This window comes from Mirounga angustirostris, unplaced genomic scaffold (genome assembly GCF_029215605.1).
Source record: "Mirounga angustirostris isolate CCGP_5_RB_7025 unplaced genomic scaffold, mMirAng1.0.hap1 SCAF_15, whole genome shotgun sequence".
Classification (NCBI taxonomy): Eukaryota; Metazoa; Chordata; class Mammalia; order Carnivora; family Phocidae; genus Mirounga; species Mirounga angustirostris.
In genome coordinates, this window is record NW_026991723.1 from 1,335,963 (window position 1) to 1,361,954 (window position 25,992).

Genomic DNA, 25,992 nt, shown 5'->3' on the forward strand with positions numbered 1-25,992 from the left:
AGTGCCGGGTCGTGGCGGACTCTTCCCCCCAACAGTGTGCCTGGTCGTGGCAGGCTCTGCCCCCCAGGGTGCTGGGTCATGGTGGGCTTTGCCCCCCCTCAGCGTGCTGGGTCGTGGCAGGCTCTGCCCACCAGTGTGCCGGGTCGTGGCGGGCTCTGCCCGCAGCGTGCCGGGTCGTGGCATGCTCTGCCCACCCCCAGCGTGCCGGGTCGTGACGGATTCTGCCCCCCAGCGTGCCGGGCCATGGCGGACTCTGCGCTCCAGCGTGCCGGGTCGTGGTGGGGTCTGCGCCCCAGCGTGCCGGGTCGTGGTGGGCTCTGCCCCCCAGCGTGCCGGGTCGTGGCGGGCTCTGCCCTCCAGCGTGACGGGTCGTGGCAGACTCTGTTCCCCAGCGTGCAGGTCGTGGCGGGTCTGTCCCCCCAGCGTGCCGGGTTGTGGCGGGCTCTGCCCCCCCCAGCGTGCTGGTTCGTGGCGGGCTCTGCCCCCCAGCGTGCCGGTCGTGGCAGGCTCTGCCCCCCAGCATGCTGGGTCATGTTGGGCTCTGCCCACCCCCAGCGTGCCGGGTCATGGCGGATTCTGCCCCCCAGTGTGCCGGGTCGTGGCGGGCTCTGCCCCCTCAGTGTGCCGGGTCGTGGTGGGCTGTGCCCCCCAGCATGCCGGGTCGTGGTGGACTCTGCCCCCCAGCGTGCCGGGTCGTGGCAGGCTTTGCCCCCACCCAGCGTGCTGGGTCGTGGCGGGCTCTGCCCCCCAGCGTGCTGGGTCATGGTTGGCTCTACCCCCCCAGCGTGCCGGGTCGTGGCGGGCTCTGCGCACCAGTGTGCCGGGTCGTGGTGGACTCTGCCCCCCAGTGTGCCGGGTCATGGTGGGCTCTGCCCCCCAGCGTGCCAGGTCGTGGTGGACTCTGCCCCCCCAGCATGCCAGGTCGTGGCGGGCTCTGCTGCCCCCCAGCGTGCCGGGTCGTGGCGGGCTCTGCCCCCACCCCCCAGCGTGCCGGGTCGTGGCGGGCTTTGCCCCCCCCCAGCGTGTTGGGTCGTGGCAGGCTCTGCCCCCCAGCGTGCCGGGTCGTGGTGGACTCTGCATCCCCAGCGTGCCGGGTCGTGGAGGGCTCTGCCCCCCAGCGTGCCGGGTCGTGGCGGGCTTTGCCCCCCCTCAGCATGTTGGGTCGTGGCGGGCTCTGCCCCCCAGCGTGCCAGGTCGTGGTGGACTCTGCCTCCCCAGTGTGCCGGGTCGTGGAGGGCTCTGCCCCCCAGCATGCCGGGTCGTGGCGGACTCTGCCCCCCCAGTGTGCCGGGTCGTGGCAGGCTCTGCCCCCCAGCGTGCCGGGTCATGGCGGGCTCTGCCCCCCCAGTGTGCCGGGTCGTGGCGGGCTCTGCCCCCCCACAGCGTGCCGTTTCGTGGTGGGCCCTGCCCCCGCAGCGTGCCAGGTCGTGGTGGACTCTGCCCCCCAGTGTACAGGGTCGTGGTGGGCTCTGCCCCCCAGCGTGCCGGGTCATGGCGGGCTCTGCCCCCACCCAGCGTGCCAGGTCGTGGCGGGCTCTGCCCTCCAGCGTGACGGGTCGTGGCAGACTCTGTCCCCCAGCGTGCAGGTCGTGGCGGGTCTGTCCCCCCAGCGTGCCGGGTCGTGGTGGGCTTTGTGCCCCAGTGTGCTGGGTCGTGGCGGGCTCTGCCCCCCTAAAAGCATGCAGGGTCGTGGTGGGCTCTGCACCCCCCCAGCGTGCCGGGTCGTGGCGGGCTCTGCCCCCGCCCCAGCGTGCCGGGTCGTGGCCTCTCATTGGCAGGGGGAGAAGATCTTCTATCTCATCAAGCCAGCTTCAGCCAACATTTCCCTCTATGAGCGCTGGCAGTCGGCCGCGAACCACAGCGAGATGTTCTTTGCCGACCAGGTGGACAGATGTTACAAGTGCACCCTCAAGCAGGGCCAGACGCTCTTCATCCCCTCGGGTGAGCGCCCTGTCCCGCACCCCATTGTAACTGCCAGGCTCCCCGCCTTTGCCCTTGCCCTGGGGCCTCCTGCTCCGCCGTGACTATGGCATCCAGGGAGTGGGCTCCTGTCCGAGGCTCGTGTCCAAGGATGATCTAGGGGTGCGCCCACTCTCCTGGGCTTTGGCAGTTCGACCTCGGCCCCTCACCCTGTGTGTGGGGGTTGGGGGTGCTGGGCAGGCGGGGCCGGTTTCTTCAGTTCCTGGGTTGGTGCCAGGCAAGAATGCCAGCGTGGACACAGGCTCTCCTACCGGGAGGGCCCAGCCACCCATCACACGGCGGGAAGGGTGTGTGTGGGCAGCCAGCCAGGGTGGACGGGGGCACCAGGGCAGGCTGGACGATGCCAAGCTCATGCCGGCCGGGGTCAGGCCAGGCGGCGGCTGCGAGCCCGGCCTGAGAGCACGCTGAAGGGCTAGCCACGTCCCTGCCTCGCCAGGCTGGATTTACGCCACGCTCACACCTGTGGACTGCCTGGCCTTCGCGGGACATTTCCTCCACAGCCTGAGCGTGGAGATGCAGATGAGGTAGGGCCACACCTGCCCCAGTCGCACCCAGCCAGGGTCCCTGCTGCCAGGCCGGTGTGGTGGCACCCCCCTGAGTTCTGGGCATGCCATTAGCCTCTTCTGTGGTCCTGCCAGGGCCCCTGGGTGACCTGGTTCCTGGACAGCCTCTGTGGCCCTTGGAGGGTGTGGGGTGAGTTGAAAGGCCTCTTCCCGGGCACTGGCCACAGGGCAGTCATTCCGATGTGGTCCCCTGTTCCACCCAGCCATGCAGGGTGGGGGGCAGAGTGGCACAGCCTTGGTGTGGCCTTCTCCTGGCTCATCCTTAGTGTCACTTGCTCAGTGCTGAGTGCCCTGGACAATTGTTTGCTGTGGTTTCCAGAGCATACGAAGTGGAAAGGAGGTTGAAACTGGGCAGCCTGACTCAGTTTCCCAACTTTGAAACAGCCTGCTGGTACATGGGGAAGCACCTGCTGGAGGCGTTCAAAGGTATGGCTATGCAGGTTGGCGTCTCTGATGGCGTCCAGGTGGCTGGTTTGCATATGGGGCTGGGGGATGTGGGGGTGGGTAATGGCTATGGCTTCGTGCAGCCGGGCGGCCAGACCCTGGGGTGGGCTGAGCCCCGCGGGGCAGCGTGAGGCCGGATGGCATCCCGCAGGGCTGTTGATGTTTTGGACAGAACGCTGGGATGTGTGTTCCTGGGCCTGGCATGCATAGCCTCACGTGACTGCTGATGGGGCTCATTCCGGTTGTCGAGAGGCCTGGGGGTCTGCCTGGCCCTGGGCGTGCAGCTGAGGGACCCCTGTGGCATCCCTGCCCTCCACCCCTGGCCTTCAGGGTCAGTGCTCGGCCCCCAGCAGCCGGGCTGCTTTCCCCCCGCAGGCTCAAGCCACCTCATCTGGAGCCCTTTGTACTCGGGCTCCTGTTTGAGATGGGAAGGCTAAAGAGATGGATCTTGATCTTGCCTGGTCAGGTTTCAGTGAAATTTGTCCATCCCCAAATTCAGATCCCTGAGTTTCACCCTGGCAGAGGGCGTGCCTAGGAGCGAGCCCATGGGGGCTGCCCTGGGGGCCCATGGCAGGGAGATGGGCTGGGGCAGTGTGGACAGAGCCAGACCCTGGGGATGGCCTGATGGATGACCGCTGACCAGCTGGGTCTGCCCCTCCGTCAGGGGCCCAGAGTAGCAGCCAGTCCCCTGGTGGCTCAGAGGTCCGGCGGCTCTGCCTCTGCAGTGAGCGTCCCGGCCAGAAGGGGGGCACTTGGCACCTTCTCTGCGGGGCTCACCCAGCCCCCAGGGGCGTCTCAAGAGGCGGTGCTTGTCCCCGTGGCCACAGTGGGAGTCCCAACTACCACCACTGTGCAGAGGCCACGTGAGGTGTGGGTACATCTGTGGCCCCTCACTAAGGTGGGCCGGGGGACAGGCGGAGGGGACAGTCCCTGTGGGTGGACGGTGGGAGGGCCGGTCCTGCCCCTCACAGGGCATCTCGGATAGGTCCCCGAGGTTCCAAGACGGACCGTTGGCAGTTGGGCAGGTGGCAGTGGGTGGAGGTCCAGCCCTGACCCCACCCATACCCACCGTGTGAGGTCACCTGCAGGCGGCACACACTCTCCTGACCCAATCCCTCTACCTCCCGCCAGGTTCTCACAAGTCTGGGAAGCAGCTGCCCCCCCATTTAGTCCAAGGAGCTAAAATTCTCAATGGTGCTTTTAGATCATGGACGAAGAAGCAGGTAGGGAGGTGGGCCAGGTTGTCCCCGAGCAGAGGGGAGCGTGGCTGGTGGGGAGCCCTCCCCAGTGCTGGTCCTTCCTTTGCTGGGTGCCCTTTGCCCACCTGTAGCGGGGTGGGGGTGCTGGAAGCAGTTCCTGGCCTGAGGGCTGGGGGCCGGGGGGCCTGGAGAGTCCGTAGGAGGAGGGTGGGTGGCGCTGAGTGCACCTGAGGGGCGGGGGCAGGGTTGGACTCCGGGCGGGAGATGGGAAGAGCCTCTTGGCCTCCCTGGCCAGCCTAGGCATCAGCTCAGAAGTGGGCTTCACTCTCTGATGTGGGCCTCCCTTTCCACTGTGTCCCCACATTGTGCCCCTTGTAGCAGCATGGCATTTTACCCCCCAAGGTACCCCTGACAGTATGCCCAGTGCCCTCCATGGCCCCCCAGCAGCACTGTCCTGTCCCCCCCCGGGCCCCCCCAGCAGCACTGTCCTGTCCCCCCCCAGGGTCCCCCCCAGCAGCACTGTCCTGTCCCCCCCCAGGGTCCCCCCAGCAGCACTGTCCTGTCCCCCCCCGGGCCCCCCAAGCAGCACTGTCCTGTCCCCCCCCAGGGCCCCCCACAGCAGCACTGTCCTGTCCCCCCCCAGGCCCCCCCCAGCAGCACTGTCCTGTCCCCCCCCCAGGGCCCCCCCCAGCAGCACTGTCCTGTCCCCCCCCCAGGGCCCCCCCCAGCAGCACTGTCCTGTCCCCCCCCCCAGGGCCCCCCCCAGCAGCACTGTCCTGTCCCCCCCCCAGGGCCCCCCCCAGCAGCACTGTCCTGTCCCCCCCCGGGCCCCCCAAGCAGCACTGTCCTGTCCCCCCCCAGGGCCCCCCCCAGCAGCACTGTCCTGTCCCCCCTTCACCCAGGAACCCCCAGCAGCTCTGTCTGGTAACCTCCCAGGGTTGTCCTACAGCCACATCTCTGGCCTCAAGGCCTGGAACCGTGTCTGGTATCCCTCCCACCTCACCTCAGCCACAAGTCCAGAGATAGCAGCCTTATGCCCAGGAAGACGGGATGGCCCGCATCCACTGCCCAGCTGGTGGTGGCCTTGGACACCTCGTCCTCTCTGGGACCCTGTTCCTCCCCCTGTGGAGAGGGGTGGTGGCAGAGCCCTCTTATGAGTCTGGCTGGGGGCTGACTCGTTCGGGGAGCCAGTCCTTGCCTGCGTCAGCCCTTCCCCAGTGCTTGTCTGGGCTGCCGGGGTCCTGGGTTGGTAGGCAGGAGATGACTTGGAGGGACAGTGTGGGTGAAGCAGGATCCTCGGCGGTCAAGCCTGCTCGGGGACTCTCTGGGTGGGAAGTGGGTGGGGCAGCGTGGCCTGGACAGGTGGCCGTCGGCACCCGGACCGGGCAGCTGACCGCCGGCCCTGCGTGTGCTGCCCTTCAGGCTTTGGCGGAGCATGAGGACGAGCTCCCAGAGCACTTCAAACCTTCCCAGCTCATCAAAGACCTCGCCAAAGAGATCCGCCTCAGCGAGGTAGGACTGAGCCGGGGGGCCGCCAGCCCTGGCTGGGGAGCCCTCTGCCTGCCTGGCCTGGCCCTCCCCACAGATGTCTGCCAGGGTCAGCCGTGTCTGAGACGGCTCCTCCCCCGGCCCTCTGAGGCAGGGTCACCGGCATGAGGGGGACTCCACGGCACCTGTGGCTGCCCGTGGCCTCCTGGCCGGAGCTCCCCACGTGGGTGGGGAGGGGTCTGGAGGGAGGACAATTCCAGCCGCTGGAGACCCTGCTTGTGTGAACTTGGACTGCCCCCAGCCTCTCCGTGCCGCAGGATAGGATGGCAGTCCCCACCAAGGAGATAGAGGGGTCAGATGGCTGATGGTGTAGACGAATGGCACCTTGTCACTCGGGTACTGCAGATGAATGTGTCACACGGTGGTGTAGATGGATGTGAGCATGTTGCATGGATGCTCTAGGACAAATGTGTGTCACAGAATGGTGTAGACAGATGTGAGCGTGTCACACGATGCTGTAGGATAGATGTCAGCATGTCCCAGTGGTGTAGACGGATGTGTTGTATGATGGTGGAGGCAGAGGTCCTTTCTGCTGGAGTGTCTCCCACAGCCTGGGCTGAGGCCCTCCTGGCAGGAGGCCGTTGGCCACCTCTCCTTCTCCTTTCCCTAGAATGCCTCCAAGGCCGCCCGACCCGAAGTGACCCCGGCCATCTCCTCAGATGAAGTCTGTTTTGGGGACCGGGAGAAAGAGGAGCCCCCATCTCCTATTGAGGCCAGTCCTCCTCGGTCCTTCCTGGAGAAAGTATCCAAAAAAAAGACTCCCAAAACCGTGAAGATGCCCAAGCCATCCAAAGTTCCCAAACCCCCCAAGCCCCCCAAGCCCCCGAAGCCCCCCAAATCACTGAAGCTCAAGGATGGGGGCAAGAAGAAAGGGAAAAAGTGCAGGGGGGCAGCCTCACCCACCATCCCCAACCTGGACCTGCTGGAGGCCCACACCAAGGAGGCGCTGACCAAGATCGAGCCTCCCAAGAAAGGCAAGGTGGGTAATCTCACCCTCCTGTCTGTGGGCAGAGGGTCTGCAGACACCTCGGGGGCTGGCCTGTGGGGCGAAGCTGGGGCTGCTGTGTCCTTGTGAGGCTCGGGGTAGGTGGGTTGTGCTCCAGTGAGCTTGGTGCAGTGGGGAGGAAGCCTCACAGGAAAGGCAGTGGTGTCTGTTCTGGGACGGGGGGCACCACACAGGGTCACTTGCGGGGTTGAGGTGGCTGGGTCCTCCTGGGGCCCAGGCATTGGCTGAGATCTGAAGGTGGATCAGGTGCCCAGTGGAGGGCAGTATGGAGGCAGAAGGGAGACTTACGATGTGGGCAGTTACTTGAGGGGCCTGAGCCCCTGTAGACAGTGAGAGAGGCAGACCTGGCCCTGGGGACCTACTGGTGTGACCAGAGGCCCTTAGGTGTGGGTTTCAGGGACCATGAGCCCAAGACCAAGCCCCATTGAGTGGGAGGTTGTTACCCACTTCTCGGGGTGGGGGGTGGTCAGTGACAGCATTATAGGGCTGCAGTGGGACACCTCGGTTTTCTCTTCCTCAAGACAAAGAGGGTGGATGAAAGAACAGATGAACAGATGGATGGATGGCAGGAAGAGGGGAGAGAGGGAGGAAGCGGGGAGGGTGCATGAATGGGTGGATGGATGGATGGATGGATGGGCATATGGGTGGATGGGTGGGTGGGTGGATGGATGGATGGATGGATGGGTGGATGGATGGATGGGTGGGTGGGTGGTGGGTGCATGAATGGGTGGTTGGTGGGTGGATGGATGGGTGGATGAATGGATGGATGGGTGGGTGGTGGGTGCATGAATGGGTGGATGGTGGGTGGATGGATAGGTGGGTGGATGGGTGGATGGATGGATGGATGGGTAGGTGGATGGTGGGTGGATGGATGGGTGGATGGTGGGTGGATGGATGGGTGGATGGATGGATGGGTGGATGGATGGATGGGTGGGTGGGTGGTGGGTGCATGAATGGGTGGATGGTGGGTGGGTGGATGGATGGATGGATAGGTGGATGGATGGATGGATGGGTGGATGGTTGGATGGGTGGGTGCGTGGGTGGGCGGTGGGTGCATGAATGGGTGGATGGTGGGTGGATGGGTGGATGGATGGATGGATGGGTGGGTGGTGGGTGAATGAATGGGTGGATGGTGGGTGGATGGATGGATGGATGGGTGGGTGGGTGGTGGTGGGTGCATGAATGGGTGGATGGTGGGTCGATAGATGGGTGGATGGATGGGTGGATGGATGGATGGATGGGTGGGTGGGTGGTGGGTGCATGAATGGGTGGGCGGTGGGTGCATGAATGGGTGGATGGTGGATGGATGGATGGATGGGTGGGTGGGTGGTGGGTGAATGAATGGGTGGATGGTGGGTGGATGGATGGATGGATGGATGGGTGGGTGGGTGGTGGTGGGTGGGTGCATGAATGGGTGGATGGTGGGTGGGTGGGATGATAGGTGGTGAGTGGATGGGCTGCTGCATGTGAGCCAGCGGGGAGGCAGGGGCTCTGTGCTGTGTGGCTCTTGGTTTGCCTGTAGCCTCACGGATCCTCGACACCCTCCCACGTCCACTGCTGGGTCATGACTGCTGTTTCTTAGGCCACAAAGGGTGTCCTGAGTGTGCCCAACAAGGAGGCGATCAGCTCGCAGAATGACGTGGAGAGGCTAGAAATCCGAGAGCAAACTAAGAGCAAGTCAGAAGCCAAGTGGAAGTACAAGGTGAGGTGTACGGGAATGTGTGTGGGCCTGGTGGTGTGGGAGGAGGTGTGTGTCCACCTGTCCCCAGGGCGGGTAGTGAAGGTGTAGGTGTGAGTGTGGCCTCCGTGGGGCTGCCTTCCATAGGCACGGGCTGAAGGGGCCGGGTGTGCCACTGTCCGAGTCGGCGGACGGCCCTGCTTGAACTCGCACTCCCTGGAGCTGGACAGTGTCTTGCAGGCCCCGGGCTACAGAGAAAGGGGGTTCCTGGATGATGTGGTCAGAGGGAGGAGGCTGGCCTGTCGCAAAGGCTCAGCCCACTGGTTGCCTGCGTGGGGCTCAAGGATGGTCCTGGGTTTGCTTTTCAGAACAGCAAACCTGACTCCCTGCTGAAGATGGAGGAAGAGCAGAAGTTGGAGAAGTGTCCTCTGTCAGGGAGCAAGGACCCCAAGTTCTCGTTTTCCTTCAACAAGAGACTGCTGGGGTACGTGCAGGCTCATGCACACGCACCCTCCCCCATCACACATGCTCACACACAGCACGCACACAGCACACACACGCCCTCGTGGAGGGCTCCCCAGGTGAGGCCCCCTTCCTGGGCTGGTAGAGCCCTTCCCTGCCTCCCAGGCTGGTGGCTCTGATGGCTGGAGAGGGGGCAGAGGGCAAGAGCGTGACTCGGTGGCTGTTAGCCCAGTTGCTGTTCTGGGCTGGGAGAAAAGAGGTAGGGTGGGTCAGGGCCCTGGCCTTGGGGCCCAGAGGCCAGTGTGAACCTGGTATTCTCAAATGTACCTAAAATTATGGCTGAGATGGGGGCTCTGGAGGAAAGATTTGTGGGGCCTCTGGGGCCTGAAAAATCAGGAGGGCTTCCTGGAGGAGGTGACATTGTGCTGAGAAGTGGAGCACCCAGCCTGGGAGGGTGTGTGTGGGGGGGTGGGCACGTCTGGGTTCCAGACTGTGGGACAGGTGTGTATCTGCCGACCCAACTTGGCAGGCCAGCCACACCTCACCCGCTGACATGCCCCGACCAGCGTGGTCCCTCATGCAGTTGCTTGCTCAATCTGAAGTCAGGGTGGGCGCCCCTCGGTAGGAAGCAGCGCATCCCAGTGGGAAGGGGGCCAGCGTCCTGCCGTGGGCTTCAGTTTCCTCCTTGTAGGTGGTGGGGAAATGGGGCCAGGCAACGTCTGGGGCCCTGCAGAGCCTGGGACGATGGGGCCTTATTCTTGAGACCTCTTGGCATTGTGTCGAGGCTGCTCGGCGAGCAGGTGGGGCAGGTCTGGTCCGAGGGTCCGCTGCCTGACCTCATGGCCCTGAGCATGTTGGTGCTGGTCCGAAGCTCAGGTGCTGGGCTCCGGGGGCTTTGGAGACGGAGGAGGTGGCTGCGGACAGGACTCCAACCGTGTCCCAGATGTGTGTGCTTGCTGCTTCGCCCACATCCCACAGGGCTGCCCGCCCCTGGGACTGGGAGCCGTCCCATCGCAGCTGACGACGGCCCTGCCCCGGCCTGCTGTCCCCATGGCTGGGCACGGCCGGAGCCCTGCCTCGCCCTGAGGGGAGGCCCAGCTGAAGGACAGCGGAATTCATTTTTCCGAAATAGCTCCGCAGGGAACCAGGGCCACTGGCTCCGTCTGAAACCGAGCTGGTGCTGGACCCCAGGGTGGGGGGTGGTGAGGGGCACACCCTCCAACAGCCCGAGGAAGGGCCGGCACCCACCCCGTGGGCCATGCGCCGTCCTCGCTGGGGCCACAGCGTCCGGGAAGAGCCCGGGGGACGGGACAGGGATGGGACGGGGATGCGTGTGGCCAGCTGCTGGTCCTCTGAAGCCCAGGATGGGGTGCAGGGGGTGCTGAATGACCCGCTCCTGCCGCCCCAGCTCCAAGGCCCTCAAGCCACAGCCCAGCCCAGGCGTGTTTGGGGCCGTGCAGAGCTTCAAGGAGGACAAGCCCCAGCCAGTGCGGGACGAGTACGAGTACGTGTCGGATGACGGGGAGCTCAAGATCGATGAGTTTCCCATCAGGAGGAAGAGGAGCACCCCCAAGAGAGATTTGTCTTGTGAGTGAGGGCGTGAGGGTGGGGAGCGGGCCGTCTTCCCGAGGCCTCTGCCAGACGCACGTCTGCTGTGCTTTCAGTCTTGCTGGACGGGAAGGAGCCTCTGGCCACGCCCGCTACGAAGCCAAAGCTGGACTCGGCGCTCTACAAGGTGAGCGCACCTGTGCTGGGCCCAGGAGGCCGAGCCAGCTGTCCGTCCCTGTCTCGGGCGGTCCTGCCACGCAGCGGGACCTGGCTGACGGCGGTGTGTGGGCTGCAAAAGGGGTCTTCTTCTGCCTTGTCTCGGGTGTTTTCATGGGGAGGGTGGCCTGGGTCCTGGCCGCGGGCCCCGCGGAGGAGGGATGAAGACAGGGCACGCGGAGGGGTGCGGGTCTCTGTGAGTGGCCGCCCGCCATGAAGGTAACGAATGAGGGGACGTGGGGCCAGGCCTGGCCCTGTGCTGTGGGGACTGAAGTTGGGCCACCTCCCACCGAGGAGCCACCAGCCAGGGGCTGACGGGGCTCCCCGAGCGTGGGCATGAGCCCCCACCGGCTCCCTGCCCAGCCACACGGCTCCTTGCGTGTCTGTGGTCAGGACTGGGGCTCACGGGCAAACGGCAGGGCGTGGCGACGGCTCCGTCCTCTGGGGCAGGCCTGCGGTCCTGACGGAAAGCCCCGGCGCCCGGCCCCGCCTGCAGTGCTCATTACAAAGGCTGGCTCTTCATAAACTGTGGGAAACGGCTTTTTCTGGCCAGAGGGAAACAGTAGCTCTCCCCCAAGCCCCCCTGACCCGTGGCTCTGTCCCCGCAGCAGAGTGACGGCTCCTCTGACGAGGGCTCGCTGCACATCGATACAGACTCCAAGCCCGCCCGCAGTGCCAAAGGGAAGAAGGAGGGCGTGGGCTCGGCCGCGGGCATCCTGGACCTGCTGCAGGCCAGCGAGGAGGTCGGTGCGCTTGAGTACAACCCCAGCAGGTATGTGGGGGCCCGGCCTGTCCCGAGTTAGGCGCCCAGAGCGGGACCCGCTCAGCAGAGGGTGCCGGCTGGCCAGGGAGCCGAGTGGGGGCTAGTCCCACCGGCCCCCAGGGTGGGCAGAGCTCCTGGACGCCCAGATGGCAGGCATGGGGGAGGCTGGGGGGCCGTGGGCGTGGGGCCGTGTGAGAGCGTCTGAGGGGCTGCCCCACCTGGCGGCCTGCGGAGCAGCAGGGCTGGGCTTCGGGCTGTGTCATCCAGCTGTGTCTCTAGACACACCCCAAATGCTGTGAAGGTGATGCAGGAAACTTTCCATGGCACATGCCCAGCCTCCTGGTCCAGGGCACTTGGTGTCTTTGGGACCCAAGGCTGCAGAGACCTCACCCCGAGGGAGGGAGACGGTTGCTTCAGAGCTTGGGGACAGAAGAGCCTGGAGGAAGGGCTGGATCTGCCAGGTTCCCAGGTGACCACACCCAACTGGGGGCGAATGGGGACCAAGCCAGACTGTCCCTGAGTCCCCGTGTGCGTCCAGGGAGCCCACTCACTGCAGCCATGGAGGCCCGGGTGGCAAGATCGCTCTTGCCCAGGCCTGCCCGGCCCAGGCCTCTGATGTGAGAGAAATGGATTGACCCCTCTGCGCTTTATTGGGTAAAGGGCCTCAGCTCGTTTCTCTGGTGATGGTCCCATTTGAAGTCTTTCTCCGTTCAGTTAAACGTTGTTTTTAAGCATTGTGGTCATTTTTTTTTTAAGTGGGATTTTCATAAGTATCACAGACAGGTAACCGAGAGGTCAGGGCCTCCCCAGAGGGGGGACCTCCACTGCCCTGGGGGCTGGTGCCCTGCTAGTCCTCAGGATGCAGCAGACTCCCGCGACAGGGCAGCTTGCTCAAGGCCGCGCTGCTGGGAGGCGGCCCAGGCAGGGGTGACCTGCCCGAGGGAGGCAGGGCTCCCGCGGCCTGCGCGGTGCTCGGTCCCCTCCATCTGCCTCCGAGACCGTGTTTGCGGAATCGAGGTCCCAGGGCTGTGCGAACCCGCTAGGAGGCCGCCCAGCCAGCCGGTGTCAGACACACAGGGGCCGAGGAGGTGGATTTGGCCGTGCTTGGGAAGGGCTCCTGCTGACCATGGCTGTACCTTCTCTCGGGAACGTCTGTTCTGTGCGCCGTGTTGTGTTCACAGACAGCCGGAGGCGCATTCTCCCGGGGGCGTGGTGCATGGCTGGCCGCGTGGGCAGCCGTCCGGGTGTGGGCTCCTGCTCGGCACGCGGTGGTTTCTGTCGATGTGCAGAGTGGGGCCCTCGCTGCACGGAGGCGCTGGGCGGGACCTGGCCTGAGGCCCCTTGGCTGGGAGCAGTCTGACTGTGACCCCCTTTGAGGAGGGCGCTGCTGTGAGCCTGGCCCCGCACCGCCTTGGGGGTGCCTTTCTTCTGGAGGAACTTTGGCCAGCCCACACCTCAGCTAGCCGTTCGTGTTCAGACCCCGGAGAGGTGCGGGGACACGGACACTGCGGCCTGGGCTCAGCCCCGGGGAGGAGGGGGCCTGTGAGTGGGTGGGCTGCTCACGGCTCTGCAGACACGCACGTGTGCCCCATGCACGTGAGCACTCAGGCCCGCCCACACGTGTGCACACGTGCCTGCCAGGCCCACCCCCCTCTATCCGCCGCAGGCACTTCCTCTCCCCAGTCTCCCATTTGGAGAGCAGGTCAGTTTTTGATGGTCCATTTGCTCTGTTTTAAGTTTTTGCTGTTGGGAAAAAACAGCTGAAAAAAATGGAGGGAAATACGTTAATTTCTTGTGGATGATTTGCTGAGTGTTTACCGCTGGGGGTGGGGGGAGAGGATTTTGGTATGATAATTGGAGGATTAAGAGATTATTTTCCATGTGCTCTGGTTAGACTTTGCTTCTTGATTCGCCGGCCCCGTGTGGACAGACCGGCGGCCCTTGCCGCATGCGGCCCTGGGCTCTGCGGGCCTCCCTGTCGGCTGCAGCCAAGCGGGGCTGGGACCACGCCGGCTCCGGGGCGGGGGACGCGCGCAGCGGGTGTCCTGGCCCCCTGCCCTCCTGTCCCTGTGGGAAGCCTGGTGTCTGCCCAGCCTCGAGGAGGCCCAGACCTTCAGGGCGGGGCTGGTGGGACCACATCCGCACCCGAGAGCCGGGTGTAGCGGGTGCTGGGCTGGCCGTGGGCTCCTGCTGTCTCCTGTGCAGGTCGGTGGTCTGGTGCAGCAGGGATATGCTGTGTGCTCCTGGTCAGATCTGGACGGCCCTGTGCCCGCGCAGCGTGGATGGGGCAGGCTGCATCACAGGAGTGGGACAGAGGGGCCAGGAGCTCCCACCTCTGCGGGGGGTCTGACCGGACTGATTTTCCCACTGTTTTGGCTTTGAAACTGCAGTGCAGTCTGGTTCCAGCAGAAACCAGAACACTGAGGTCCGGTGTGTCTGGGACAGGGCCCAGGGAGGTGGTATTTGTGGAGGGCTGCCTGTGGGGGGCCCAGCAGGGACCTGGCAGGACAGCTTCTGACCAGGCTTGCTCCACTGGGCCCCCAGGACCTGCAGGGGTGCTCTGTATCTGCTCCCTGGGGCCAACTCAGTCTCCCCCAGCCCTCCAGCCCCAGGTTTGGGAAGCTTCCATCTGAGTGGGGACGCATGGCCCCTCTTCATTTGAACGGTCTTACTAAATGTGCTTCAGACACTTGGAGGTGGGGATGGGGCTGGGGAGGGAGTGGCGTGAGACGCAGATGACGCAGAACCCCCAGGAGGGCTGTGTGGACTGACACTTCGGGTGCTGCTTTGGGGTCACAGTAGTCCTGCGGGTGGGTCCATCCTCTGGGGGCACATGGGGCAGGCAGGAGGGGGCCTGGAGGTCAGACATCAGGGTGAGACCCTGCCGCCGCTCCCTGGGCGTTCTCGGTCTGTGATGGGGAGGAGGGCTAAGCCGGCCTGTGGGTCCCCCACCCCAGGCCTGGCTCCTGGTCCTGTCTCCTGGGGGTCCAGGGAGTGGAGGGAGGGTCAGCCCAGGAGTGCCTGATGCAATGGTTTGGCTGGGGGCCCTGCAGGCCAGGGAGGACTGTCCTGTCCCCTGTGGCCCAAAGCCTGGGGTGATGGGCAACAACGAGGGCCAGAAATGGCCCCTAAGGGGAGATGCCTGCTGGGCCAGGGCCACTGGGAGCTGCCTGGGCTGGTAGCTGAGGAGGTCCCCCGAGGAGGCCCAGCAGGATCCCACGGGAGGGTCTGCTGGGATGAGGAGGTGAGTGAAGCTTCTGGAGGAGCCCAGGCCTGGGCTTTGAGCGCTCTCCCCATCCAGCCATATCCAGGACCCTGCTGTGCACGGGGAGGGGGGCGTAGGTGGGGAGGGCTGCCTACCCCTCCCAGAGCCCAGGCCAGCAGAGAGCACAGTGCCAGGGAATGGCACAACTTCACTGGGTATCTCGGAAGCCAGAGCAGGTCCTGGAGGAGGGGAGCTGGTGCAGCTGGGAGGAGGTGATGGGGGTAGGCATGGGGCAGGCAGAGGGTGTGGCAGGACACTGGGGGTGGCAGTGCCTGGAGCCGGAGGGCAGCGGGTGCGGGGGTCAGGTCAGCGGGAGGCGGCCTAGGGAAAGCTGGGCACCCGTGGAGTGACTGAGAGGAGCTGAGCTGGGGCTGAGCTGACATGCGGCCGTCGCGTAAAGAACGGGTGGGAGGGAGCAGTTGTGATCAGAGGCAAGAACGGCATCTCTCTCTCTCTGCCCCCTTCCTCTCCCTCACTTCTCCCTGTGTTCCCTCTCCACGCTCTTCTCTGTCCCTGCAGAGTGTGGGGACAGAGGACTGGCCATTTCTAAGTGGGAGTCATCAGCCACCACTGTGCTGCACCCCATGCTGTCTTCTGGCCACTGGGTGGGAGGGTGCCAGGGCTATGAGCCCTGGGCTGTGGGCTGAGTGCCGTGGGCCGTGGGCCGTGGGCTGAGTGCTGAGGGTTGTGGACTATGGGCTGTGGGCTGAGTGCCGTGGGCCGTGGGCTGTGGACTGAGTGCTGAGGGTTGTGGACTATGGGCTGTGGGCTGAGTGCCGTGGGCCGTGGGCTGTGGACTGAGTGCTATGGGCCGTGGGCTACGGACTGAGTGCTATGGGCTGTGGACTGTGGGCTGAGTGCTGAGGGTTGTGGGCTGTGGGCTGTGTGGGCTGAGTGCCGTGGGCCATGGGCCGTGGGCTGAGTGCTGAGGGTTGTGGACTATGGGCTGTGGGCTGAGTGCCGTGGGCCGTGGGCTGTGGACTGAGTGCCGTGGGCCGTGGGCCGTGGGCTGAGTGCTGAGGGTTGTGGACTATGGGCTGTGGGCTGAGTGCCGTGGGCCGTGGGCTAAGTGCTGAGGGTCGTAGGCCATGGGCTGTGTGGGCTGAGTGCTGAGGGTCATGGATTATGGGCTGTGGGCTGAGTGCCTTGGGCCGTGGGCTGTGGGCTGAGTGCTGAGGGTTGTGGACTATGGGCTGAGTGCTGAGGGTCGTGGGCTGTGGGCTGTGTGGGCTGAGTGCCGTGGGCCATGGGCTGTGGGCTGTGGGCTGAGTGCTGAGGGTTGTGGACTATGGGCCGTGGGCTGAGTGCCGTGGGCCTTGGGCCGTGGGCTGAGTGCCTTGGGCCGTGGGCTGTGGGCTGAGTGCTGAGGGTTGTGGACTATGGGCTGTGGGCTGAGTGCCATGGGCCTTGGGCCGTGGGCTGTGGACTGAGTGCTATGGGCCGTGGGCTGTGGACTGAGTGCTATGGGCCGTGGGCTATGGACTGAGTGCTATGGGCTGTGGGCTGTGGGCTGAGTGCTGAGGGTCGTGGGCTGTGGGCTGTGTGGGCTGAGTGCCGTGGGCCATGGGCCATGGGCTGTGTGGGCTGTGTGGGCTGAGTGCTGAGGGTTGTGGATTATGGGCTGTGGGCTGAGTGCTGAGGGTCGTGGAGTATGGGCTGTGGGCTGAGTGCTGAGGGTTGTGGGCTGTGGGCTATGTGGGCTGAGTGCCATGGGCCTTGGGCCGTGGGCTGAGTGCCTTGGGCCGTGGGCTGTGGGCTGAGTGCTGAGGGTTGTGGACTATGGGCTGAGTGCTGAGGGTCGTGGGCTGTGGGCTGTGTGGGCTGAGTGCCATGGGCCATGGGCTGTGGGCTGTGGGCTGAGTGCTGAGGGTCGTGGGCTGTGGGCTGAGTGCTGAGGGTTGTGGACTATGGGCTGTGGGCTGAGTGCCGTGGGCCGTGGGCTGTGGACTGAGTGCTATGGGCCATGGGCTGTGGGCTGAGTGCTGAGGGTTGTGGGCCATGGGCTGTGGGCTGAGTGCTATGGGCCGTGGGCTGTGGACTGAGTGCTATGGGCTGTGGGCTGAGTGCTGAGGGTCGTGGGCTGTGGGCTGTGTGGGCTGAGTGCCGTGGGCCATGGGCTGTGGGCTGTGGGCTGAGTGCTGAGGGTCGTGGGCCATGGGCTGTGTGGGCTGAGTGCCGTGGGCCATGGGCTGTGGGCTATGGGCTGAGTGCTGAGGGCTGTGGACTGTGGGCTATGGGCTGAGTGCCGTGGGGTGTGGGCTGTGGGCTGAGTGCCGTGGGCCATGGGCCATGGGCTGTGTGGGCTGTGTGGGCTGAGTGCTGAGGGTTGTGGACTGTGGGCTGTGGACTGTGGGCTAAGTGCTGAGGGTCGTGGGCCATGGGCTGTGGGCTGAGTGCTGAGGGTCGTGGGCTGTGGAGTGTGGGCTGGGCTATGGGCTATGGGCCGTGGCCTGTGGGCTGAGGGCTGAGGGTCGTGGATTGTGGGCTGGGGGCTGAGGGCCGTGGGCCGTGGGCTGAGTGCCGTGGGCTGTGGGCCGAGAGCTGTGGGCTGTGGGCCGTGGGCTGAGTGCCTATCTCTCTGTGCCTCCAGCCAGCCCCCGGCCTCCCCCAGCACGCAGGAAGCCATTCAGGGAATGCTGTCCATGGCCAACCTGCAGGCCTCTGACTCCTGCCTGCAGACCGCGTGGGGCGCCGGCCAGGCCAAGGGCAGCTCACTGGCGGCCCACGGTGCCCGGAAGAACGGGGGTGGCGGCAAGAGCGCGGGCAAGCGGCTGCTGAAGAGGGCGGCCAAGAACAGCGTGGACCTGGACGATTACGAGGAGGAGCAGGACCACCTGGACGCCTGCTTCAAGGACTCGGACTACGGTGAGCCCTGTGGGGGTGCGGGCGGGCTCCGGCCCGCCCCCCTGGGAGGGGCCTCTCCGCCGTGCTGCTGGGGCTCATCCTGGTGCAGAGACGCTGGCCCTTCTTTAGGAGATCGGGAGGTCGCCTTCAGAAGCACGTAACTCAGTGGAGGGTGCGCCATTGTCACCACCCAGAAGGGAACGCTCCCTGGCCCCCGAGTCCCCCCGTCCGCGTGCATCGTGTCCTGGGTGCAGGCGGTCCTTCACGGGCTCATCGCGGCGCAGCCAGTCAGCGCGGACGGCCACACGTGCTCACCGTCGGCTGCTTGCAGTCGCCTGGTGGCTTCCTCCTCTGGGGCCCTGTGGACACTGCCGCCGTGCTCACTGGTGCAGGGGTTTTGTGTGGCCGTGGTGCCCCCGGGCAAGGACCTAGGAGGGGGCGTGCTGGGTTGAGGGTCCATACCCGTCTTGCCTTCTGAGGACCGGCCCAGCCATCCCCCACGCGGCTGTGCAGACACGTTGAGACCCCATCCACCCTGTGTGTCTCTGTGTGAATAACAACACCGAGGCCCCCGGTGGCCCACATCTGAGGGGGGCAGAGCAGGGACCCTGAGGGCATGACCCCTCACCCCCACCACAGCCCTCCAGGCTGTCCCTCAGGGGGCGCTCCAGGCTGCCCGGGGGGGGGGGGGACAGCCAGGAGTGCGCACCTGCCTGCACACCTCGGCCTGCCTCGCAGGGATGTGTAGGATGCCCTGAGCTCACACTCCTGCCCCTGGAGAGCCCTCCCAAGGGGGGCTGGCCCGGCCCCGGCTGCTGGACACAGACTGACAGCAGTGAGCGCCTTTTCTGGACTCCTGTGGGGGGCAGGGCGGGCCCCGATGGAAGGACGCAGCCTAGTGGGTCTCCCTCCTCGGAGACTCGCTGGGACGGCAGCCTCCGTCCCAGCAGCAGAGAAGGGGGCGTCTGGGAAGCACAGGGGACGCTGCAGCCAGGCTGGGGCAGTGCCCGTGGGGGTTGCTGGGGCCTCTTGTCTGGCCAGCCCCTGCTCTCCCTGGGTCTCGGGGGGCCCTTGGCCGGATGGTCCTGGGGCCGCCCGTGCCCGAGTGTGTGGCAGCGGAGCCAGAGGGACAGTGGCTCACAAGGTCGGCTGGCTGCCTGAAGCCCCCGTCCCCCATGGCGCCACTGGCTCAGGCCTTTCTGCCCCTGCCCCCCTAGTTTACCCCTCCCTGGAGTCTGACGAGGACAGTCCGGTCTTCAAGTCCCGGTCCAAGCGGAGGAAAGGCTCTGACGACGCTCCCTACAGCCCCACAGGTAGAGCTGGGCAGTGTGTCCCCCGCCCGTCCCTCGGGCTTGCAGGCTGCGGCCCTGGCTCTGTGAGGGGTGCTGGTGGGGCTGGTTGCCTCCGGGAGCCTGACTGGGGCTGCACTTTCCCCAAAGGCACCCCAGCTCCTGCGAGTGGGGTGGACAATGGGGGGCTCCCTGTGGGGCCGGTCCCTCACCTGGTTTGTCCTGAATGAGCAGCCCTAGGAAGGCCATCTCTGCCCCTGGCTGGGTCACGGCAGCCCATGGGTGGGGGTCTCGTCCACCATCTGTGTGCCCCCTTCCTGCTCTCTCCCGTCTTGTTGGCATGGGGGCCCTTCACGTCGGGCCTCATGCTGACCCTCCCTGAGTTGTGAAGAGTCCCGGAGACTCGGGCACAGACTGGCACAGGGCCGAGGGGGCTGGGGAGGGGGGTTCAGGGGCTGGGCAGCCGCTCCAAGCAGGCGGTGTTCTCTCCTGCAGCGAGGGTCGGCCCATCGGTTCCAAGGCAGGACAGGCCTGTGCGTGAGGGCACCAGAGTGGCCTCCATCGAGACCGGGCTGGCAGCTGCCGCAGCCAAGCTGTCCCAGCAGGTGAGGAGGGGCCCAGCCCGCCCAGGCTGGGAGCTGTCGCAGGCCTGGGGACACCGAGTGTTGCTGACCCCTGGGAGTGGCGGGCTGGGGAGGTGGGAGTGGCAGCACGTCCCCTGGCAGCTCAGAGCCGGGGGGGGGGCATGTCCCCTGCAGCTGAGTGCCACACGTCCTCACGCAGGGGGCACGCTGGTCCCCACACGGGCCCCAGCGCTGCTCTGGGGCTCGTGGTGAATGGGGGTGGGGCTTGGGCTGCTGCTGGGTCCAGTTCCTCAGCAGCTGAAGCCGGCCCGTGCGCTTTGTTCAAAGGAGGAGCAGAAGAGCAGGAAGAAGAAGAACACCAAAAGGAAGCTGGCTCCCAACACTCCCTCCCCCTTGGCCTCCACCAGCACCACCTCGGCCTCCACCACCCCGGCCTCCACCACCCCGGCCTCCACCACCCCAGCCTCCACCACCCCGGCCTCCACCAGCACGGCCAGCAGCCAGGCCTCACAGGAGGGCAGCTCACCCGAGCCCCCGCCTGAGGCACACAGTAGCAGCCTGGCGGACCACGAGTACACCGCGGCCGGAGCCTTTGCAGGGGCCCAGGCTGGCCGTGCCTCCCAGCCCATGGCCCCTGGGGTCTTCCTCTCGCAGAGGCGGCCCTCCGCATCATCCCCCAACAACACCGCTGCCAAAGGTACCGTGTGCGCGTGCCCTGAGCGGCCCTGCTCTGGGGTGTGCCGTAGGTGCCTGCAGGCCTGCCCCGTCCCCCGTGGCCCCATGTCTGTAGCCACATACGTGGCCAGCATGTGCAAGAAACGGTCCCTTCCAAGATGGAAAGCTGTGGTCACTCACAGTGCTGAGGCTGGTCTGGTGGCCTCGGCTTTGTGGCCTGGCTTGAAGTCGGGGTGTGGTCAGCAGTTTGCTGAGGGGTTCCAGGCTCCCCCGGGCGATTTGGCGGTGGGACTGCCGACTAGGTCCCTTGGATGCCCCCACTCTCACCCCCAGGTCCCCAGTGTGCCTGCACCCTGGCCATGAGTCCCAGCCGGCCTTGGACACAAGGAGCGTGGCTCCTGCCAGGAGGTGGGACGGGCCTCACTCTGGAGTAATGCTGTCCCCCGTCCTGGTTGCTGCAGCCTCTAAGCAGGGCCCTTCGTTGGCCGCTGGTGGTTTTGCAGGCTCAGGCCCCGCAGGCCCGTCTTCTGGAGAGGGTGGGGGCTCCAGGAGGGGCTCCTCTGGCCTCTCGCTCACCTGGCATTTTCCTGTCTTCTCGTCTGCCTCCAGGAAAACGTACAAAGAAGGGCATGGCCACCGCCAAGCAGAGGCTTGGAAAAATTTTGAAAATTCATCGGAACGGAAAACTGCTCCTTTAAAGTTTGGAAAGCCAGGATCCTTCTGCTCCGCTCAGGACCCCCGGAGCCCCGCTAGAACATCAGCCCCCAGGAGGGTGGCCACGCTGCCTCACCCGGGGGAGGGCCTGGCCCCCTCCCGGCCACCACTCCCCCCATACGAGCATCTGTTGCTTCAGCAGGCGGAGCTCACCAATGTGGACAGACGTCCTTTCTCAAGTTGCTTAGAGTGACCAGTTCCCGAAACTTGGCCCTGCCTGTTTGAGGACCATTCCAGTTTCAGGAGAGCCTCCAGGCACCCCTGAGTGTGGGTGTGATCACAGGGCTTCTGCAGCTCTGCAGGAGCACGAGTCCTTCGAGGAAGGAGTGAGCCAATGCTCACCAGGCCCAGAGTCTGAGCTGGCCACAGGCTGGTAGCCTCCAGAGGCTTAAAAAAGGCAAAGAACACTAGAGAGGAAGAGGAGGAGAAAATGGGGTATTATGTGCCCCCCTACTCTTCCCAAGTGATTCTCAGACAGTCCAGAGAGTGTGCGGCCCGGCCAGGAGAGGGGCCTCTGTGCTCCCCGGCCGGCGGGTGGCGGGCCGGATGGTGGGTGTTGTGCCCCGAATGGCCAGGGTCTTTCTCGGGACGCTGGGGCCGGCAGCAGGGTCCGTGTGTTAGTGGGTGGGGGCGCCATCATGGGGTCTCCCCAGAAGGGTCGGGCCCAGCCGTGATGTGGGGCCTGGTGGCCCGGGCTAAGCCATGAGGGTGGGCCCAACGCTGCCCCACGGGCTACACTCCGAGAAGCACTTCTCAGCCGAGGCACCCCGCCTGGCGGGGTGGATGACGACGGGGTGGCCCGAGGACGTGGGGCCCGGCACGTCTGTCTTGTCATCTGTCCGTGTTTTGTGTCGAGTCCCCGGGTGGACCCCAGACCGAACGTCCGCCCGTCGACACGGAGGGGCTGGAGTTGTTTCTCAGGCAATCCTGTATTTTAATTTTAGATGTATCTCCTGAAGCATATTTTTCATAGAATGTAGCGTGTAAATAGCTTTTTAAATAACTTCTTTTTTATAAGAGTAAAAGTATCTTTAGGGATTTCTTTCTAGAGAGTCTGTCATTAACATTTATACGAGTTTTTTGCCGAGTATGATGAACACTTGGGTTTGCCTCCTTCTTTCTGTTTACTGTTCCCGTTGGTGTTACTTTCTTCTTTTAGGAACTAAGGTATTGCCTGAAAAACACGTGTCCCTGGAGTCTTCTGTCTGTCTGGGCGGCAGCGAGCCGCACGAGATGGGAGAGGCCTCCACGCGGACGCCAGCTCTTTGTTTCCTTCTCGTTGGCGAAGGGGGTGGGGATGCAGTTATTTTACTTAGCACCTTGTGAAGTGTTTCTGTGTTTTGTGATGCTGTAATTTATTAATGTTTGTAGCTTTTTATATTTGTACATTTCTTATGAGCTTGGTTTATACGCCCGTCCCTGGGCGCTGAGTCCGCGAGGCCCGGCCCCAAGGCTGGCGGGCAAGCTCGCTGGGCGCCGGCCGCGCCCGCTGTGCCGTCCCGGCGTCCCCGAGGCTTCCTTTCCCGTCCTCGTTGAACATTTATATACTCTAACCCGGCCATCAAGCTGTTCTCTCTCTCTCTCTTTTATTTTTTAAAGTTTATTATTATTATTATTTGGCAACATGTACATTTCTAACAAAGTTTACCGTGGCTATTAAAGTGTTTTATTTCCCAATTCATATTACTCTTGTATCGAGTCCATGAGATCTAAGACAGCTTAGATCAAAGTTTTAAAAGAGTAAAAATATTTCAGGTTTTGTACAGAACCATGTCTGTGTCATTCCTGCTCACCCGGCAGCGTCTACTCCTGCGGTGGGGGTGGTGGGAGGGAGCGCGGGGGCTGGCGGCCCGGCCCGGTGGGGCGGCCAGCATTCTCCTGGGAAAGCACGCCCTGCCCTGCGGCCCAGAGGCACAGTGCCCCGCACCAGCCTGCGGGAGCGTCCCCGGGAGCCTCCAGCCCTCACAGCTGAGGGCATCGGTGGGCGGTGCATTCAGGTGGGCTGTTGCTGGCAGTGCGTCGTGTGCCGTGTGTTACGGGGCACAGACACGTAGAACCCGGTGCCCTTGTTGCTTCTTCCGACTGAGCTTTGGTTGCCTCCATCCAGGTAGACCTCCTGTAGCCCGCACTGCGGCTGAGCGCCTCCAGGACCTCAGGGGAGCTCAGGGTGGGTCAGGGTGGGCACTCCGGGCACCTGTCCTCCTGCCTGGAAGGGGCTGCCCCTCTGTTGGGCATCTCAGACATGGCTGGCCCTTGGACGTGGCCTTCTCCCGGAGCCCCCGACCGCCCAAGTCCCCTCTGCCGGATCCCACACAACGCGGTAACCTCTGCACACCCCCGGCCCGGGCGCTCACCCTGCGTGCAGCTGTCGCATCCCGGCCCAGATCCAGCCAGAATTTACCCTGTGGCCCCTCCGGGGGCCCCCACACTGTCACCCCACAGCCGCCGGGTGCCTGGGCCCGCATCCTGGAGGCTGGGCCACCTGGCTACTGCTGGGTCCCCACCTTCGCGCGGCTGTCGGGATCGGACCCTCAGGGGCTGGCTGGGGGCTGGGGGCTGAGGCCCAGGGCCCGGGGGAGGCTCCCAGGTGCCACTCAGCATCCCCTCGGCCCCAGGCCGGACCTGGGCTGCACCCCGGAACCCTGTGCCCTCACCGGGGCCCGGCCGCCTATGCGAGGCCCCCTCATGGCCCCTGGCTGGGTGTGCCTGCGCCAGGGCGGCGGGGCGGGAGCGGCCGCGACGGGCGGGGTCTCCTCCCTTCTCCAGGGGACGCTGACAGCCCCAGACGGTGAAGTGGGAGGGGGTCCCGAGGGAGCGCCCAGCACAGCCTGCACGCCAGCCCCTGCCCGACGGCCTGGGGGCACCGCTCTGGGGGCCCGGCCAGCGCGCCCAGGGGCCCCAGGGGCGCTGCTCCGTCCCTTCCCACGGACCGCCTGGCTCTCGCGCCGCGCCGCTTCCTCCGGCCCGTTTCCCCGCCGGCTCCGGGGCTCCCTGCGCCAGCACGCGGGCGGCCTCGCGGCCCGAGGCGGAGCCCCACCCCCAGAGCCGCGGCCACGCCCGGTCCCCGAGGCCACGAGCCCGGCGGCCCGTGTCGCTCCTCCAGAGCCCCGCGCCGCGGCCGCGCTCCCGGGGGCCGACGCGAGGCCCGCCCCGCGCCCCGCGCCCCGCGCCCCGCGCCCCGCGCCCCGCGCCCCGCGCCCCGCGCCCCGCGCCCCGGCCTGGCGCACGCGGGCCGCCGAGCGGAGCGCCGGCGGGGAGCCGCAGTCCCCGCCCCAGCCGGCCGCCCCGGCCCCGGCCCGCCGTGCACTTGGCGGGAGCAGACACCAGGTTGCACGCCCGCCCTCCGGAGCCGCGTCGTCTGCGGGGCCTGGTGCGTCCGGCCGGCACGCGCGGCGCCCGGTGCCCAGCGCCTGGAAGGGCACGCGCCGCTCGCGACCCGGCGGTCGAGGTCCAGCCGGACTCCGCGGTCGCAAACAGCGGCTGTGTGCCGGGCGCTGTGCCGAGAGCCTTCCGGAGCCATCGTCGAGGCCCACGAGAAGCCCGTTTCGCCGAGGAGGCCCCCGAGTTCAGAGGAGGAGAGCCCAGGCCTTGCCGGCGCCGCTCACACGCCAGGTACAAGGGGCTTCTGAGAGGTTCCCTGGAGCGCCCGGGGGAGGAAAAGGTCTCTAGCAGCATGAGCAAAGGCCCTGAGGCAGCAGGCGTCCCTCTAGGACTCTGTCCTCCCCCAGGGCTCCTCTCCCCTGGAGCCCCTCCCTGAACACTCCCTCCCGGGGGGCCCCTCCACCCTGGCCCTCGGCCCGGTAGGCACACGTCCCCATTGCGTCCGTGCAGGTGGGAGCTCAGCGCTGTGGGCACGGCCGCCCCCTGGGTGCCTGTAGCCTGGGGAGGAGCCCGTCCCAAACTGGGCAGGAAGGGTCCCTCTTGGTGCCTGGGGGCAATACCGAGAGTGACCACCAGGGGGCAGGGGAGGGCCGGGAACCAGGCTCCGCGGTCGGTGGAAGCCTGAGTTCAGCTCTGCTGCGGCCCAGGGCGACGGTGGCACGGCCGGCCTAGGGAACAGCAACGGCCCGGGAAGTGAGTGGCCAGCGCGCTGCAGTGCAGGGACGTCCGCACCATCCTAAACCACGTAAGTGGCCGGTGTGCCAGGACCTGTGTCCGCACCAGCCCCGCATTGGTGCGTTCACGCTCGCTGCTGTCCCCTCTGGAAGGTCCTAGCACTGTCTTTGTCTTACCAATGGGGAAACTGAGGCACGCAGTCTGGCAGCTGGTGGAACTGGGGTTCAAGTCCAGGCGGGACAGTTCCTGGGCCCCAGGAGGAGGAGCTCTGCGAGAGAAGGGGGTTGCTGTGCAAAGGCCCTGAGGTGGGGACAAGGTGGGGTGCCATCTGAGGATGGCTGGAGCAGGGGGCCAAATGCAGGGGAGCGGCCCCAAAGTTGGGCAGGGCAGCAGGGCCAGGCCACGCTGTGGCACCTGGAGCCGTGTAAAGGGCACCGTGCCGTCCCCTCCCCCGGCTCTCCCCTCCACCATGAGGGTCTCTAGTTGTGCAGGCTGCAGGCCCTCTGGGCCCTGCCCACCCCACCTCTGCACAGCCCTGAGCAAAGAGCCCTCTTTGCAGCTAGGGACACTGAGGCAGATCCACTGCAGGGGGTCTCTGCCCTCCTTGGGTGTAGGGAGGAGAATCAAGAGGGCTCCCCAACCAGGGTTTACAAAAGGATGCTCCTGGCGTAAAACTTCAGGCTGCTTCCCAGGCCTGTGAAAGCAAGTCTGCTTCACAGTAACTCCCAGCGGTAACGATGGCGTGAGATTCCTACCGAAGTCTGTGCTGCCAGAGTGGCCGCCTTTCCGGAGATCCTACTGTGTGCCGGGCAGCATGCTTCAAGCTTTCCCACCACGAGTCGCTTACCACTGTGCCTCCAGCTCGGCCGGTAGGGAGGAGGCTTGGACCCTGGGGCTGGGAGATGGCCTTTGAGCCTGTGCAAAGGCCTTGGGGCAGGAGGGAGCTTCCTGAGGGATAGCGGGGCACAGTGTGGGTGGAGAGCTTGGCAGGGCCAGGGTCCCTGCAAGGTTTTGTCCCTTCCAGGCCTTGGCCCAGGAGGCTTGCCTGGATGAGTGGCTACACCACTGGCCTGAGGAGCCCTTGGTGGGCATTCCTTGCCTGTCTGCGGGACCCCAGGGAGGCCTCAGCTCCCTTCCCACACAGAGGGGCCACAGGCC

The 25,992-nt window shown here is 65.6% G+C and overlaps 1 protein-coding gene across 3 annotated transcripts in view; it reads left to right on the forward strand.

Moving 5' to 3' along the window:
• PHF2 (PHD finger protein 2) overlaps positions 1-22,457 on the forward strand; it is an 89,827-nt gene extending 67,370 nt beyond the window's left edge. For 2 of the 3 annotated variants that reach the window (XM_064578968.1, XM_064578969.1), the window contains 16 exons: positions 1,779-1,941; positions 2,417-2,504; positions 2,824-2,969; positions 4,119-4,210; positions 5,609-5,698; positions 6,345-6,713; positions 8,323-8,442; positions 8,787-8,902; positions 10,289-10,467; positions 10,545-10,615; positions 11,253-11,416; positions 17,263-17,537; positions 18,734-18,829; positions 19,301-19,410; positions 19,717-20,086; positions 20,674-22,457. In XM_064578968.1, the coding sequence (XP_064435038.1) occupies positions 1,779-1,941; positions 2,417-2,504; positions 2,824-2,969; positions 4,119-4,210; positions 5,609-5,698; positions 6,345-6,713; positions 8,323-8,442; positions 8,787-8,902; positions 10,289-10,467; positions 10,545-10,615; positions 11,253-11,416; positions 17,263-17,537; positions 18,734-18,829; positions 19,301-19,410; positions 19,717-20,086; positions 20,674-20,762 (2,538 nt within the window). In that variant the 3' untranslated portion in view covers positions 20,763-22,457. The remainder of the gene's footprint in view (positions 1-1,778; positions 1,942-2,416; positions 2,505-2,823; positions 2,970-4,118; positions 4,211-5,608; positions 5,699-6,344; positions 6,714-8,322; positions 8,443-8,786; positions 8,903-10,288; positions 10,468-10,544; positions 10,616-11,252; positions 11,417-17,262; positions 17,538-18,733; positions 18,830-19,300; positions 19,411-19,716; positions 20,087-20,673) is intronic. The other variant, XM_064578970.1, reaches the window with a different exon arrangement.
• Positions 22,458-25,992: the final 3,535 nt, after the last annotated feature.